Source organism: Saccopteryx leptura, chromosome 13 (assembly GCF_036850995.1).
Source record: "Saccopteryx leptura isolate mSacLep1 chromosome 13, mSacLep1_pri_phased_curated, whole genome shotgun sequence".
Classification (NCBI taxonomy): Eukaryota; Metazoa; Chordata; class Mammalia; order Chiroptera; family Emballonuridae; genus Saccopteryx; species Saccopteryx leptura.
In genome coordinates this window covers 29,589,202-29,604,736 of record NC_089515.1, presented here as the reverse complement: position 1 = coordinate 29,604,736, position 15,535 = coordinate 29,589,202, and the positions used below count along the sequence as shown (strand labels likewise).

The window sequence follows — 15,535 nt, the reverse complement described above, 5'->3', positions numbered from 1 at the left end:
CTTAGCAGCTCTTTCTTTGTGAGCCTCAGTTTCTTTGGTAATAAAATAGACTAACAACATTTCTCTGCTGGGATGAGTGTAAGGATTAATGAAGATGCATATGTCAAGTTCTTGGCATATGGTAGGTGTTCCATATGTGTTAGCTCCTCTCCTTCATGAGGGTTGTTTTTTCTCTTCTTGCTTCTCACTTTTCTCTAACAGCCTACTCTTTCGACCACTTTGCTGTTCAATAGCAGTTCGCTAAGAGGATAAGCCCTGCAAGAGGGGCAGGCATTATCTGTAGAGCTAACCAGCCCATGCTTCCTTGCCCCGCCCCCTCCCATCCTCTTTCCAGTATGTATCTGTTGCTAAGGAGACGTAACATCAGCCCCTGACAGGATGTGGCTGGGGTCTGGCCCACACCAAAGCACACAATGGCTGTCCCCGGGGAGGTTTGCCTCCTGGGCTGAGTGTGGATGGAGGTATCATTCTGGAATCTGCTGGAAAAACCCAGCTGGCTCCCTGAGAAAGTTAAGTGTTCACGCTCCAGTCTCCATGATGCTCCTGAGAGGTGACTGGCAGCCCTGTTCGGAGGCTGGAATGAAGTTCCTGCTTGGCTGCAGTCCAGCGGTGCTGGTAGGCTGTGATGCCCAGACCCTGGGAGGGGGCCATAGCAGCCAGAGTGACACATAATCAAACTCCTGGCCCTCAGAATGGCACCTCCCCAAAGCAGGGCTGGAACTGAGTCGACGGTCGAAGAGGCCATCTGGGGGTGATTCACGGGTCTGTGTCCACGAAGGCTAGCCAAGCGGGCCCGGTGACAGAGCTTAACACAGGCGCTGCTATTTCTTCTTGCAGCTTGGATGTGGCCATGAGGAGACTGTCGCAGATCCCAGGGCCTCCCGGGACTCCTTTCCTTCCTTCCCAGCCCATCGCTTGACCCTGGACAGCCTGAGAGATTGTGGCTTTCGCCTGACCAGCTAGCCACCCAAACGGAGAAGGATGAAACAGAGGTTAGAGCACAGGCTGGGGGCTAGACTGCCCTGATCGAGGCCTGTCCTGTCTGTCCCAGCTGTGGGACTCCATGCAGACCACTCTGTTTCTCTATAAAACTGGGACAGTTACAGCACTTGCCTGTTGGGATTGTTGCAAAGATTAAACGAATTGATTCTTGTAAAGAGTTTAGGTCTGACAGACACTCTGAGCTCACAACATGTAAGCTATTTATTACTGTCACTTTGCCAGGTACATTCCAGCACACAAGTGTTTTAGGCTTGCTCGCTAGCACTTTGCCTGATTGGTGCACGAGCACATGGCAGCACCACGTGTGGATAGTCTACTGAGGCTGCAGGTGCCTGCCCTCAGGGCGGCAGATTGTCAATTGTGGATTGCCTGCTGCCATTGCGAGGGGCCGTTTTTTGCATTATTTGCAGGAGAAGCCCTCCCCCCCCCCCATTTGCTTGTGAGTCTTGAGAGAGAGAAAAGCAGTTTGCCCTGCCTGCTTGCTTGTCTGCTGTTGCAAGACTCTAATAAACGAAATGGCCCACCATTCTTTGGCTCCGCTGTTCCTTTACCGTCTGCCCGAATTCAGTGCGAATCTGCATGGCCACAGTACCCAGCCTTACACTGGGCAGAATAGAAATGGTATTATTTTTATTATTTGGCTTTTCTTAAAAAAAAAAAAGGGAGGTCTGGCAACGCTGGCCCATCTTCCTGCTCTGCTGAAGAGAGTCACGCTGCCCTCTTCAGATGGGGCCAGCTCCTGCATTTGCATAATCCCTCCCAGGCAATTCTGTTATTGGTCAGTCCTGAAGGCATTTGCTGTTTCTGTTACAAAGTCAAATCCACCGTAGGGCCAATAAAGATGTCAGGAGTGGAGGTAGGGGGACAAATAAAGAACTGAATTGTCTTTTGGATGATGGGAATGCAGCATAATCAAATGTCAGAATAACCTGGAGATGTTTTCTCTGAACATATGTACCCTGATTTATCAATGTCACCCCATTAAAATAAAAATAAAAAAAGAACTGAATTGTCTGTGTTTAGAAGGGGGAGGCAGAGTTTGGGCCCCCTGGACCTCAGAGAAGGGGCAGTAGAAGGAAGGAGGGGGATGGGAGCCCTGAGCCTGAGAGCGTGGGTGCCATTCTGCATGCGCCCGTCTGTGACTGGTTCAGCGCAGAACAGTTCATGTCCTGGGCTGGGGCGCTTGGCTCAGACAGTCTGGACTCCTGGCCCCCTGGGGAGATCTTGTTGTTTTGGAGCAGGTCATGTTGAGTCGGTTCACTACCCACCTGTCCTCTGTATCCGTTAGCCTCATATTTCTTCCAACACAGCATCTTGGGGAAAGAGGACTTGAGCCACTCACTGGAGGGACCTTGTCGTATTCCTCATGGGGTGGGGCCCACTGCTTGTTACACAGGAGGTTCTCACTGAATGCTTGTGAAATAAATATATGAATGAATGCAGAGGGCCAGCTTTCTGGTATAGCAATCCCTACATTTAGTTAGACCGTTTATAAAGCCCCTCTGAATCCCAGTTCTATCCTCTGAATGTGGCTCTGGCTGGAGGAAAGTAGTGTGGGGACAGCAACAATGTCATTTTACTGTATGCCCAGAGCCTCGCTCAGTCCCTGGCACGTAGTAGGTGCCCAACCAGCATTTGTCGAATGAATGAATTTAATGGAAAGCCTTCTCACCCTGGGATCAGGATACTGTCGTTGTGCTCTTAACAGCTGGCAGGATTTTTTTTTTTTTTTTTTTTTGTATTTTTCTGAAGCTGGAAACGGGGAGAGACAGACAGACTCCCGCATGCGCCCGACCGGGATCCACCCGGCACACCCACCAGGGGCGACGCTCTGCCCACCAGGGGGCGATGCCCTGCCCCTCCGGGGCGTCGCTCTGCCAAGAGACCAGAGCCACTCTAGCGCCTGGGGCAGAGGCCAAGGAGCCATCCCCAGCGCCCGGGCCATCTTTGCTCCAATGGAGCCTCGGCTGCGGGAGGGGAAGAGAGAGACAGAGAGGAAGGAGGGGGGCGGGGTGGAGAAGCAGATGGGTGCTTCTCCTATGTGCCCTGGCCGGGAATCGAACCCGGGTGCTCTGCACACCAGGCTGACGCTCTACCGCTGAGCCAACCGGCCAGGGCCCAGCTGGCAGGATTTTGAACTCCTCTTAGTAACTCATCTGGCCCCACTGATGAAGTAGGATAAAACAACACAAATAGACCTTCTTATAAGAAACTCGGAGTGTGGGGATTCGTGGTTATTGTCTCTAAGCCATCCTCTGAAGTTGCTGTTGCCCCGAATCTCTCGATGTCCTGGGCAGGCTGCCTCACCAGCTGTTCTGTCTCTGATTTCCTGTGTTGTGTGTGCAGCCAGTCAATGGACACGATCGCCTCTGTGGGTTTCGGGTATTACTTATCTTACCATCTTAGATTCACTTGTTTCTAAAAAGGAAGCGTCTTCCAGAATGACTAGGGAATAGTCCTGAACAGTGACAGTGCTGTCTGTTAACCCCCCAACAAGACAGGGTGGTGGGAGAGGGCTCCAGACCTGGCTCAGGGACCAGCTAGCTGTGTGACCTTGGGCAGACACTTGATCTCTCTGAGCCTCGACTCTGGGGCTCTCTGAGATCTTTAATTCTATGTCAACACACAGGAGTGGGCCTCCCAGGAGTGGAATCATTTTTAAGTTGGTGTATGCTTTTCCATGAAATTGTAGCTGGTTTTTATTTGAAAACTTTTCATTTCAGTTCCTGTTCTGAGTATAAAAACAGCCCTAGCTACGAGGCATTCCTATTTTGTGATTTATTGGAAGTATTAATATTATATCAGAAAGTGGGAGTTTTTTGGTTAACTATGTTTTTAAAAGTCTTGCTGCATTCTTAAGTGTGATTTTATTATATCTTGGGATGACTGTTTTCTCCATGAAGAGTAGAACTGTGATTTGTAACACACTTGCATACCGAGGCTGGCCATGAAAGCATTGTGTGACTTTACATCATTTCCAAAGGGCGTTCTGGCTTCGGGAGCTCCCAGTTTCCAAGCATATTGCAGAGGAGGCCAGGTCGCAAGGTTCACTCTAGAAATCAGGGTAAGCTGAGATTAGCCAGGCCTATGTCCAGGCACACACTGAGGTGGCTTAGAGAAAAAGGGGTGCTTAGGGATGCACCAACTCAATTCTCTTATTTAGATTAGGGAAACTGAGGCCCAGAGTGGCGAAGTGGCTTTCTTTAGGTGGAGGACCCAGAGTACTCCCTCCATGTCTGGACTCACTCATCCCACACCCCTCACCTGGTCCAAACCCCAGTCCCCCATATGTGAGCATTGATGCACACACCCAAACCATTGCTCATGCCCAGGGCACTCTCCCTGTCTCATGATTTGCTTTCCAAGTGCCATGCGATAGAAAGAGGGCTGCTGCTCATTCAGCATTCTAACCAGCATCTACTTTGCCCCAGACACATTTTTTTCCCCCACCAGCTAGGCACTAATATCCAGCAGAGAGTTTATTGACATAATTTCTCCAGAAAGAGGCTGAAAGACTAAGCAAGTTCAAGCTTTAACATTTTTATCAAGAATACCAAAGGACCACCCTTTGCCCTCCCATCATCACCACCAACCGCCATCAGGCTTTCTCTACCACAGGAAGTCGGGGCGCACAGAGAAGAAACAGCACAGGCCAAACTGGCAGGCACATGAGATATTATTGAATCAACTGAGCAAGCAACCACCTGAGAGCCATCTTTGTTAAGGGCAAAATAAGCTCCTTAGGACACTGGAGGATACAGAAAACATAGGACTATCTTGATTCTTCTGGAGCGAAGGAGACTTTCCTTTTCTGTTTTCTCAGAAAACAGGCAAAGAAAGGCTTCACAAACTTCTAAAGTTACACCAATATCAATATTCCCAAACTTCCCTTTTCAAAGATGGCCGCCCCTGCTGTCCGTTCGGAAAGAGCACACAGCAGAAGCTACTGGGCGTGGAAAGAGAGATAGGCAGCAGGAGAAATTTAGTTTTCCACAAAGCTTGTTAGTTTTTTTCCTTTATTGATGGGATTTAAAATGCATATAACTGAAGGCAAAGTCCAAGGCCTAGAGAAAGATAGGAGGTCCGAGAGAGAGGCTCAGAGATTCTAAAGGCGGCAGAAGGATACCCACCTAAAAAGGCCACTTGAGCTGCAAAAAGCATGGAGCAGAGAGATAGAAAACGGGAAAAAGAGAAAGGAAGTGGGGGTGGGGTGGGGGGAGGGGAAAGTGTTTGGGAAGAAGAAGACAAACACCAGTTCAGAAATTCAGACGAAGGTTCATAATAGGAGCTAGTTTATACCCCAAGTAAGAACAGATGGGCGGGCCCTAGGGTAAGAATATTTGTTTTAGAAAACGGGAAAAGGGAGAAATGAGAAAAGCAATGACCTCTGGCCAGAACCTAGCACCCCAGGGGGTTGGTGGCAGTGGTGGTGGGGTTTCTCCAAGCCTCTGTCATGGTCTTTCTGGAGACTCAACAAGGGTCTAAGGAGACTCCATCCAGCCAGGAGAAGGCAGGGCTGGGGACTTCGATCTGGGGCCTCCCCAGAGCTCCCACAGAAGGGAACGTCTTTTTGCTACTGGACTGTGGTCAGGGCAGACTCACCCACACAGGCTGTGCCATCCTCATTGGGCTCGTAACCCCGACTGCACCTCTTGTTGGTCCGACACCGGTAGCTTCCATATGTGTTGACACACACGGGCTTGTCTCGGGGACACACAAATGGGAACTGGATGCATTCATTGGTGTCTGAAAGGTAAGGGTGTCACTCACTCGGGAGGCTGTGGGACCTTATTCAAGCTCTGCTGCCCCACCTACTCTGTGACCTGGGACCTGTCACTTCTCTCTGGGCCTCCAGTTCCTCACTCCAGTCCCCTTGGCTGGCTCCTGCTGTGCCTGACCTCTACGTGTTTGGGTGCTCAGGCTGGGTCCTGGATCTTCTATCTCACTCTTTCCCTAGGTGGTCCCTTCGTTCATGAATGATTCCTATTTCCAGGCACAACCTCCCTGGGGCTCCAGACTCGTGAACCTGCCTAACATGCATCTTAGACTTAGCAGGTCCCCAATGGAACTTTAGATTCCCTCCCTCCAGTCCTCAAACCTCTTCTGCCCCCTGTTCCCACCTCCCTTCACTCAGTCGGTGCCACTGTTGTCCAATCAGCTGCTCAAACAGAAGTCAGTGCGATCCCTGATTCTGTCTTTTTCCTTACCTCTGTAGGCAATTTAACCACAGACCCCATCGGTTCTGTCCCCACAGTAACCCTCTTGTCTGTCCACCTGCTTCTCATTCTTCTGCCACCAGCCTATTCCCAGCCAGAACCATCTCTTGCTTGGACTTCTGCAAATGTAATCACGTTATGGCACTCTCCTGCTTAACTGCACAGGGCCTGAGAACAAAGTCCAGCCACCTCACTGGGGCTTCAAGACTCTCCTAGACTTGGCACCTGGCTCCTCCACCCCTCCAGGCACGTCGGCCTTCTGCCTGTTCCTCTGACAGACTAAACTTGTTTTCTGCCGCATGGTCTTCACTCTTCCCTTTGCCGGCAGAGCTCTTCCCTCAGCTATTTCCGTGGCTGGCTCCTTCTCATCTGTCAGGTCTGATCTCAGTGATTCCCTTCTCTGGACCCATCCTGACTGCTCTGTTCAGAACAGTCTCCAGAGCACACCTTGCTTCAAGGGTTCTTAATTCATCTAGTCCAGCTGTTGGGTCGTACGTGTGGTCTGTCTCCCCCACTAAGATGAACGTCCTCCGGGGGAGGTGCGTGGCCCGCATTCCCAGGAGTCCGCACGGGCCTGGTGTGCGGGAGGCACAGACATGATCGCTGGGGAGTTAAGAGGAAGAGGCGGCGGACGGGGGTCTCACGGGGTCCTTCCAGCACACAGAGAAGACGCTGGGATTCCTGTGTACACGCACCGTCTGTGTGGAGGGGCCAGAGTGGGGACGTGGAGCGTGGAGGGGACCCCTTTTCTCCTCAAGCCACCCTTACGTCCATATTCTTCCACTTTCCCGCCTGCGGTCATCTGTCCACCGGACACTTGTCTCTGTCCGGCCAACTCCTCATTACCTCTCAGGTCTCAGCTGAGATCTTGCTCTCTCTGGGGTGTCTTCCTGAACCCTCCCTACAGGGGCTCCACCTCCGTGTGCTCACAGGCCCTGCGCTCCCCTCCCCAGCTCTGCTCACACGAGCCTCTCCCCTGGGCTCTAAGCCCCGCGAAGACAGGGGCTGTGTCTGTCTCTCAGTGGTGGACCCATTTGCCTGTGGTTGATGGACACGTGCAGAGTGGACTTGGGAGGAAAGCTGCCCGAGGGCCGAAAGGCAGGAGGCATCCTTGACTAGGCCCCTCATTGCCAGCCAGTGGGATGAAAGACATCTGTGAGCCTCTGAATGCTGAACCTCTAGGCCGCCCCTCCCTACTGCCAGTCCTTGGGGGACTTTCGGAAGGTCACTGGACCTTCCCAGAACTGCTGTCCCGGCAGTGTGACAGCTACCTGCCCCCACACTGCCCAAGGCTGCAATCTCCCTTCTGTGCAGAGACCATACCCCACCCCCTCGTTTGCTCCAGCGCCCCCGGCAGTGCCCGCCCTCGGCTGGCCGGGGTGAAGCCGCCATCTCTCTGTGGGGGACTGAGCCTACCCTGCCATCACAGCCCCCAGTAGTCAGGCCTCCCTGTGGGCATGGTGCCGGCAGTGTGTGTGTCTCGTGGCTCTACTCAACCTCTCTGTATTCATGGGAGGGAAGCAATGCCAAACCCCAGCGCTGTGGCGACCCAGCCCGATGGTTGCTAACATCACTCCCACCTTAGTGAGTCACAGGGTGGTTGTCTTGGCATCTGGAGCCCCAAGAACAACAACAAAAAAATGGTCCCCTCCTTGCTTTTCCACCCCTTATCTGCAAGCTGAACTTTGCCAGGGCCCAGGATGACTGTCCCCAGGGCGAGTCCGGCCTCTGCCCCATCCCCCACGCCTGCAGGCAACTCACCCGTGCAATGGCCACTTTCCTGCTGGGAGAATCCTTGGCCGCACTGCAAGGTGGGCAGAAGCAGAGACACTGGTGAGTTGAGATTTCATCTCAGACCCCGTCCCAGTCCCAGCCACAGAGCAGCTGTCACCCTGACCCCAGAATGAGGGTGCTGTTGGCTCTGGGCCTGCTGGGAGCTCCTCTCCGCCAGGACCCCTTCCCTTGCCCTGAGAATAAGGCACGGGGGGGGGGGGGCAAAAGGCCAAGAAGAGATTCAGTCCAACTCCTGCTCGTTCCCCTCACATGGGGCCCACGTGTCTGAGCTGGGACGGCTAACAGCAATGTGACCTCCTGTGGCACCGCCCTGCCACCGAGGCTGGGTCTCAACTGAGGCAAAGTGTAACTCAGGGGTCCCCAAACTACGGCCCGCGGGCCACATGGGGCCCCCTGGGGTCATTTATCTGGCCCCCGCCACACTTCTGGAAGGGGCACCTCTTTCATTGGTGGTCAGCATCCATATCCTGTGCTCCTGGAGTACTGTATGTAGCAGCGTCGCTCACGTACAGTACTACTTCCGGTGACGCGGGATGCACGCGTCCCGGCTCCGGAAGCGCGTCATATCACTTGTTACGGCTAGCAGTGACAAATATGAAACTGGACATTGACCATCTCATTAGCCAAAAGCCGGCCCATAGTTTCCATTGAAATACTGGTCAGTTTGTTGATTTAAATTTACTTGTTCTTTATTTTAAATATTGTATTTGTCCCGTTTTGTTTTTTTACTTTAAAATAAGATATATGCAGTGTGCATAGGGATTTGTTCATAGTTCTTTTTTATAGTCTGGCCCTCCAACAGTCTTGAGGGACAGTGAACTGGACCCCTGTGTAAAAAGTTTGGGGACCCCTGGTGTAACTGAACCAGTGCTGGACAACCCAGCAGGATGCATCAGAGGCGTGGCTAGAATGTGAACTCACTGAGGCTGAGACAGATTTGGAAACCTGGACATGTCAAACCGTGGGGGGCTTTGTTATGTCTATATGGGGGGATCTTAGGGACAGCAGATTGGTGGTAGGGTGGGGGACTCAAAACAACACTCTACACAAGACAGAAAATGTCAACTGCCAGTACAGAGGGATGAGGAGGGGCTGGTGGGGACAACTGGGGAGGGGAATGACCTCCTCACCCCCAGGCCAGCACTTGAGTGACCAAGGTGCTTGAGTTCCTGGGGTTGAGGCCACTGGGATGCCATGGTTTCTGCTCATCCTTAGCTTTTTCTTGGATCTTGTGAGCTCCCCTAGAAGTCTCCGTATAAGTCCCCTGTTCTCTGTAGATTTAAGAGGATTCTTGCTATTTGCAACCAAGTGGCCCCGTCAGAGTTAGAATCTGGAGCTCTTCCTCCAAGAGCTCCCAGAGGCCCTACCCCACCCTCAGAAGCAACCGGGGGCTTGTCAGAGACTTGGAAAGAGCGGCCATCAATTCCTAACGCTGCTCACAACTGGCTGTGCAACCTTGGTGGTTTTTTGCTTTTGGTCTTGGTTTTCCTCCTCCATAGAAGGGGTGCAAAGATACTGGTACTGCCAATAGCCCCAGATCTCTGTGAGGATAGAAGAGATGGGTGCGGGTACTGCTGTACAAACTACAAACAGTGGGATTGTTACGATATCTGCCCTGGGCTAAGATTTCCATCTTTCTAGAGGGTTTGTGGATGGAGCCTCTTTTGTGGACATGAGGCCCAGATCCCTTCCTCACCTCCAGCGGGGCTGGGTCCTGAAGTCTGTCCTCATCCTGGGGGTAGGGGATCTCTAGCACCGAGTTCATCTCCCCGCTGGCCACGTTCCGGCTCGCCATCTTGCCATCTGGCCACGTCACCTCCACGCTGCTGGCTTCATCCTTCCCTGTGGGGCAGAAGGAGAAAAGGTCAGCAGCAGAGGCGAGCGGGAGGGGGGGTTCTCAGAACCAGTGTCCTCGTTCATCTATCCATCCATTTAATAGAAGTATGAAGGGAGCCCTGTGCTAGTGCGAGGGCAGCAGGGAACCTGGCAGACGAGCTCCTGCTCTTCGGAACAACCGCATCCAGTGGGACTGCAGTGTGGCAGCGTTCTCTACCCACGCTGTCCGCCCTGGCAGCCGCAGGCCACAGGTGGCTGCTGAGCACGTGGAGTGAGATCAGTGTGGCAGACGAGCTCCTGCTCTTCGGAACAACCGCACCCAGTGGGACTGCAGTGTGGCAGCGTTCTCCACCCACCCAGTGTGGCAGCGTTCTCCACCCACGCTGTCCACCCTGGCAGCCGCAGGCCACAGGTGGCTGCTGAGCACGTGGAGTGAGATCAGTGTGGCAGACGAGCTCCTGCTCTTCGGAACAACCGCACCCAGTGGGACTGCAGTGTGGCAGCGTTCTCCACCCACCCAATGTGGCAGTGTTCTCCACCCACGCTGTCCACCCTGGCAGCCGCAGGCCACAGGTGGCTGCTGAGCACGTGGAGTGAGATCAGTGTGGCAGACGAGCTCCTGCTCTTCGGAACAACCGCACCCAGTGGGACTGCAGTGTGGCAGCGTTCTCCACCCACCCAGTGTGGCAGCGTTCTCCACCCACGCTGTCCACCCTGGCAGCCGCAGGCCACAGGTGGCTGCTGAGCACGTGGAGTGAGATCAGTGTGGCAGACGAGCTCCTGCTCTTCGGAACAACCGCATCCAGTGGGACTCTGCAGTGTGGCAGTGTTCTCCACCCACGCTGTCCGCCCTGGCAGCCGCAGGCCACAGGTGGCTGCTGAGCACGTGGAGTGAGATTAGTGTAACAAGGAACTGAATTTCAAGTTCTGTTTAGTTTTAGTTGTGTTAAATTTAAATAGCCACAAGTGGCTGCGGGCCACCATACTGGACAGAGCCACTCTAGAACTTCCATCCTAGTGGATAGGCCAGTCAGCCTGAGGTTGTTTTGGAGGAGAGGGTGAAGCCTGGTGGTGAGCAGGTTGACTGTGCAGTCCTAGGTTCAAATCTTGACTGCACCACTTACCTGGTAGGTTGGAAAGAACAAGGTGGGGGGTGGGTGCCTGGGAGACCTGGGGTCAAATCCCAGGGCTGCAGCTGGCTCGCGGTGCACTCTGGAGCATGTCACATCACATTCATACTTACACTTACACTTACACTTACACTTATACTTATACTTACACTTACACTTATATTTACACTTACACTTACACATACACTTATAGCCTGCTAGTGGTCAGGCTCATTTTTGTTACTGGGAACGTCCTTGTTTTCAGGGAGCTTCCACTCTAGTGGGGATAGACAGGCAAACTGATGAACAAATAAATAATGGCTGATACTGACAAGCTCTATGAAGAAAACAAAAATAGGGAAATGAAGTAAAGAGGAATGGAGGGTTGTCTGGGGGCCTTTTCTCATCAGCATGGTCGGGGTCGGCTCCTGGGGAGAAGGCACATGAGCGGAGCTCTAAAGGAGACCTGGGAGGTGGCGGGCACAGAGAAATACCACTCCGGGAAGCTGATGGAGAAGCTCAGAGAATGTTCCCGGTGAACCCATCCGCACACAACCACAGAGCAATGCATTACATCACTGGCAGAAAACAAGTTGGAGAGATTTGTCAGGTGTTTAGGCATTGTCAAAACCAGCCCCAGCTCCCTGCTTAAGGCACCAGGCCCGTCACCGTGGCAAGGTCAGGCTAATGGTGATGGATTGGGGTGCAGAGAAGAGCGAGCGGGGCCTCACCTGCAGAGAGAAGCTGTTCTAGTCAGCTGCCCCAGGAAGAGGGCAGCGCTCAGCAGGGAGGGAGGGAGGGTGCACCCCTTGTTAGCACCCACCCCAGTTAGAGGGCAGTGCTCAGCAGGGAGGGAGGGAGGGTGCGCCCCTTGTTAGCACCCACCCCAGGAAGAGGGCAGTGCTCAGCAGGAGGGAGGGAGGGTGCTGCCCCTTGTTAGCACCCACCCCAGGAAGAGGGCAGTGCTCAGCAGGAGGGAGGGAGGGTGCTGCCCCTTGTTAGCACCCACCCCAGGAAGAGGGCAGTGCTCAGCAGGGAGGGAGGGAGGGTGCGCCCCTTGTTAGCACCCACCCCAGGAAGAGGGCAGCGCTCAGCAGGGAGGGAGGGAGGGTGCACCCCTTGTTAGCACCCACCCCAGGAAGAGGGCAGTGCTCAGCAGGGAGGGAGGGAGGGAGGGTGCGCCCCTTGTTAGCACCCACCCCAGGAAGAGGGCAGTGCTCAGCAGGGAGGGAGGGAGGGAGGGTGTGCCCCTTGTTAGCACCCACCCCAGGAAGAGGGCAGTGCTCAGCAGGGAGGGAGGGAGGGAGGGTGCGCCCCTTGTTAGCACCCACCCCAGGAAGAGGGCAGTGCTCAGCAGGGAGGGAGGGAGGGAGGGTGCTGCCCCTTGTTAGCACCCACCCCAGGAAGAGGGCAGTGCTCAGCAGGGAGGGAGGGAGGGAGGGTGCTGCCCCTTGTTAGCACCCACCCCAGGAAGAGGGCAGTGCTCAGCAGGGAGGGAGGGTGTGCCCCTTGTTAGCACCCACCGAGCTGACCAGATGTGGCAGGCGCTCAGGGGTCCACACTCACAGACATTCCCCCAAGCATCATTTGTGGGCTGAATAAATAACATGTCACCCACATGCATGGGTTGCTTCCCCTTAATGTATATAGATACTGTTAGAAAACAAGCGAAACCCAAAACTGCTCTTGAATTTATACTAGCTTTTGGTCATTCTTGTCCATTCGTGGATTTTACAGTGATAGATACTGTGGGGACAGAGGGTAGTTTGCGAAATATCTTTACGTACGAAAGGGTTCCCATAGTTTAGAAAAGGCTTGGAAGCCATGTCCAGACTTGGTGGAGAAATCCTTGTGCAGACGGGGCTCTGGGGGTGGCGGCGGGGGGCGGGGGGCACCCAGCTGCATCTTTCTCCTGAGTCCTGTACTCTTGGAACATTCCAGCCTCGCTGCCGCTGTGCCCTCGAGCTAATGAGGACAGGGACCAGCCGCCACACTCTGGGAGTGTCGGAGGTGAGCAGCCCTCCCCTGCGGGCAGGTGGGCGGCCGCGCCCAGGAGAAGTTCCCGGAGAGGGCCGTGTGCACACACAGTGCAGCTTCTCCTCCCACACGCCGGCCCCGCCCAGGCCGCTCCCCTGGTTCTGGGGATCGCTTCCTTCAGCTAGAAAACATTTCTCACAACCCCTCTATTCCCCCATCCGCTCAGTCCATGATCGTTTCTTTTGGAGAAGGGGGTGGAAACGGGAGGGGGGTGTCAGCTGCAGACTTCTTTCTGTTTTGGAGTAGTTTCTTGAGAGGTTCAAGCGAGCTGGCGTTTGTAGGGTGTATAGTGTCCAAATTAAGTGGCATATGTATAAAGTAAGCGTTTTTTCCACTAAGAAAAGGAGACAAAGAGAAGCAACTGTTTTCACCTAAGCCAACAGAACATGAATAAATTTTTCCAGCCTGACTGAGGTGCCACAAATAACTCAAAAGAGTTGCCGAATATTCATAGACAATCACAAATTTACATCTTGTATTTACAGCCCAGAGCGTCGAGTCCTGCTTCCTCCCTTTCTCCAGACCGAAGGAGGGGCGGGGCTCTGAGAGAAGTGAGCCTGTGAGCCGGGGACTCCCCCCTCTGCACTGGTTATCTCGCTGGCTTGGGTACTCCTTTGGGGCCTCAGTTTGTTCATCTGTAAGGTGGGGGTGTGACCCAGAGCTCTAGCACTCCCGGGAAGGCCAGTCCTTCTCCCCTGGAATGTAGACTGGCACCCTCAGCAGCTCCATCCCCATCATCCCTTTGACATGGGGGCACCCTGCAGTTCCCAAAGGGCTTTCACTTGTTGGGCAATAATACAAGAAAATATATACCCCAGACTGGACCAGGTGTCTCTCAGTATTAGTGCATCAGGTCCTCGTGGCAGCTCCATGAGGGAGGTACTAGTTTTATCATTTTCACTCGAGAGCTGAGGGAACTGAGACTTGGAGAGGTAAAGTGAACTGTCCAGTTACCCAGCTAGGGAACAGGGTGTGACCCCAAAGCCCACACCTGCAGCACCCTGTTCTGTGGGCCAGCCCACCCCCACCCCCTGCTCACCACAGCTGAGCAGCATGCAAGGGTCTGGGATTCAGCAACAGGGAGACAGACCCTGGCCCCTCCGGGAGGAGCTGAGTCCTGGGCGGGCAAGAAACACAGGGATTATGTTGTAATAAGCTGAGAAAGTGCAGCCATGGCATTGGTACCACTTGGCGAGAGAGGCGGGTGCTAAAAGTCTTTTCCATCGGGTGTTGCAGAAGTGCTGGAGTTTATGAGGCAGAGAAGGGAAGAAAGAGCACCCAGGTGGAGGGTGCAGCATGGGCAAAGGCAGGAGGTGTGCACCCAGGTGGAGGGTGCAGCGTGGGCAAAGGCGGGAGGTGTGCACCCAGGTGGAGGGTGCAGCGTGGGCAAAGGCAGGAGGTGTGCACCCAGGTGGAGGGTGCAGCATGGGCAAAGGCAGGAGGTGTGCACCCAGGTGGAGGGTGCAGCGTGGGCAAAGGCAGGAGGTGTGCACCCAGGTGGAGGGTGCAGCGTGAGCAAAGGCAGGAGGTGTGCACCCAGGTGGAGGGTGCAGCGTGAGCAAAGGCAGGAGGTGTGCACCCAGGTGGAGGGTGCAGCGTGAGCAAAGGCAGGAGGTGTGCACCCAGGTGGAGGGTGCAGCGTGAGCAAAGGCAGGAGGTGTGCACCCAGGTGGAGGGTGCAGCGTGAGCAAAGGCAGGAGGTGTGCACCCAGGTGGAGGGTGCAGCGTGGGCAAAGGCAGGAGGTGTGCACCCAGGTGGAGGGTGCAGCGTGGGCAAAGGCAGGAGGTGTGCACCCAGGTGGAGGGTGCAGCGTGAGCAAAGGCAGGAGGTGTGCACCCAGGTGGAGGGTGCAGCGTGGGCAAAGGCAGGAGGTGTGCACCCAGGTGGAGGGTGCAGCGTGGGCAAAGGCGGGAGGTGTGCACCCAGGTGGAGGGTGCAGCGTGGGCAAAGGCGGGAGGTGTGCACCCAGGTGGAGGGTGCAGCGTGGGCAAAGGCGGGAGGTGTGCACCCAGGTGGAGGGTGCAGCGTGGGCAAAGGCAGGAGGTGTGATACGGGCTGTGTGAGGACCAGGGAGAAGCTCACAGTGGGAGAAGCAGAGTGTGAGAATGTGTGTTAGCTGGGTGGGAGAGCAGTCTGGGAGCCCTAGCATGGGTGGCGGACTCAAACCTTCCCAGCAACCCTGCCAGGTGGGTGTTTTATTCCCACTCTCCAAATGGAGGCCCCGAGGCCGGTGAGGTCAAGTGACCCGCAGGTGTCTGAGCTAGGACGGGAACCCCGGCTCCGGGCCCAGGCCTGGCTGTCCCTCTGCCCCAGACACTGCAGTTCTTCATGCAGCCGCACAGCCGGGGTCCCCCCTGGCCTCCAGCCACTGCACAGCACAGCCTTTAAGTGGCTTGTGGGTCTGTGACCAGAGGTGGCCCCATTAACCAGCCACAGCTCTCTGGCAGCTTTTAAAGGACAAAGGCCAAGGAGGCACAAAGAATTGTGCTTTTCAGAAGAATTACAAGCAAAACAGATGGTGGGAATACAGTTGGAATATT

General features: G+C 54.5%; 1 protein-coding gene across 2 annotated transcripts in view; it reads right to left on the bottom strand.

Moving 5' to 3' along the window:
• Positions 1–3,857: 3,857 nt before the first annotated feature.
• Positions 3,858–15,535, bottom strand: part of CRTAC1 (cartilage acidic protein 1) — a 145,863-nt gene continuing 134,185 nt past the window's right edge. Inside the window, exons 12-15 of one of the 2 annotated variants that reach the window (XM_066355250.1) lie at positions 9,709–9,854; positions 7,980–8,022; positions 5,605–5,748; positions 3,858–4,054 (exon numbers count right to left, since the gene is read on the bottom strand). In XM_066355250.1, coding sequence (XP_066211347.1) covers positions 4,050–4,054; positions 5,605–5,748; positions 7,980–8,022; positions 9,709–9,854 — 338 coding nt within the window. In that variant the 3' untranslated portion in view covers positions 3,858–4,049. Of the gene's footprint in view, positions 4,055–4,656; positions 5,151–5,604; positions 5,749–7,979; positions 8,023–9,708; positions 9,855–15,535 lie in introns of those variants that run through there. The other variant, XM_066355249.1, reaches the window with a different exon arrangement.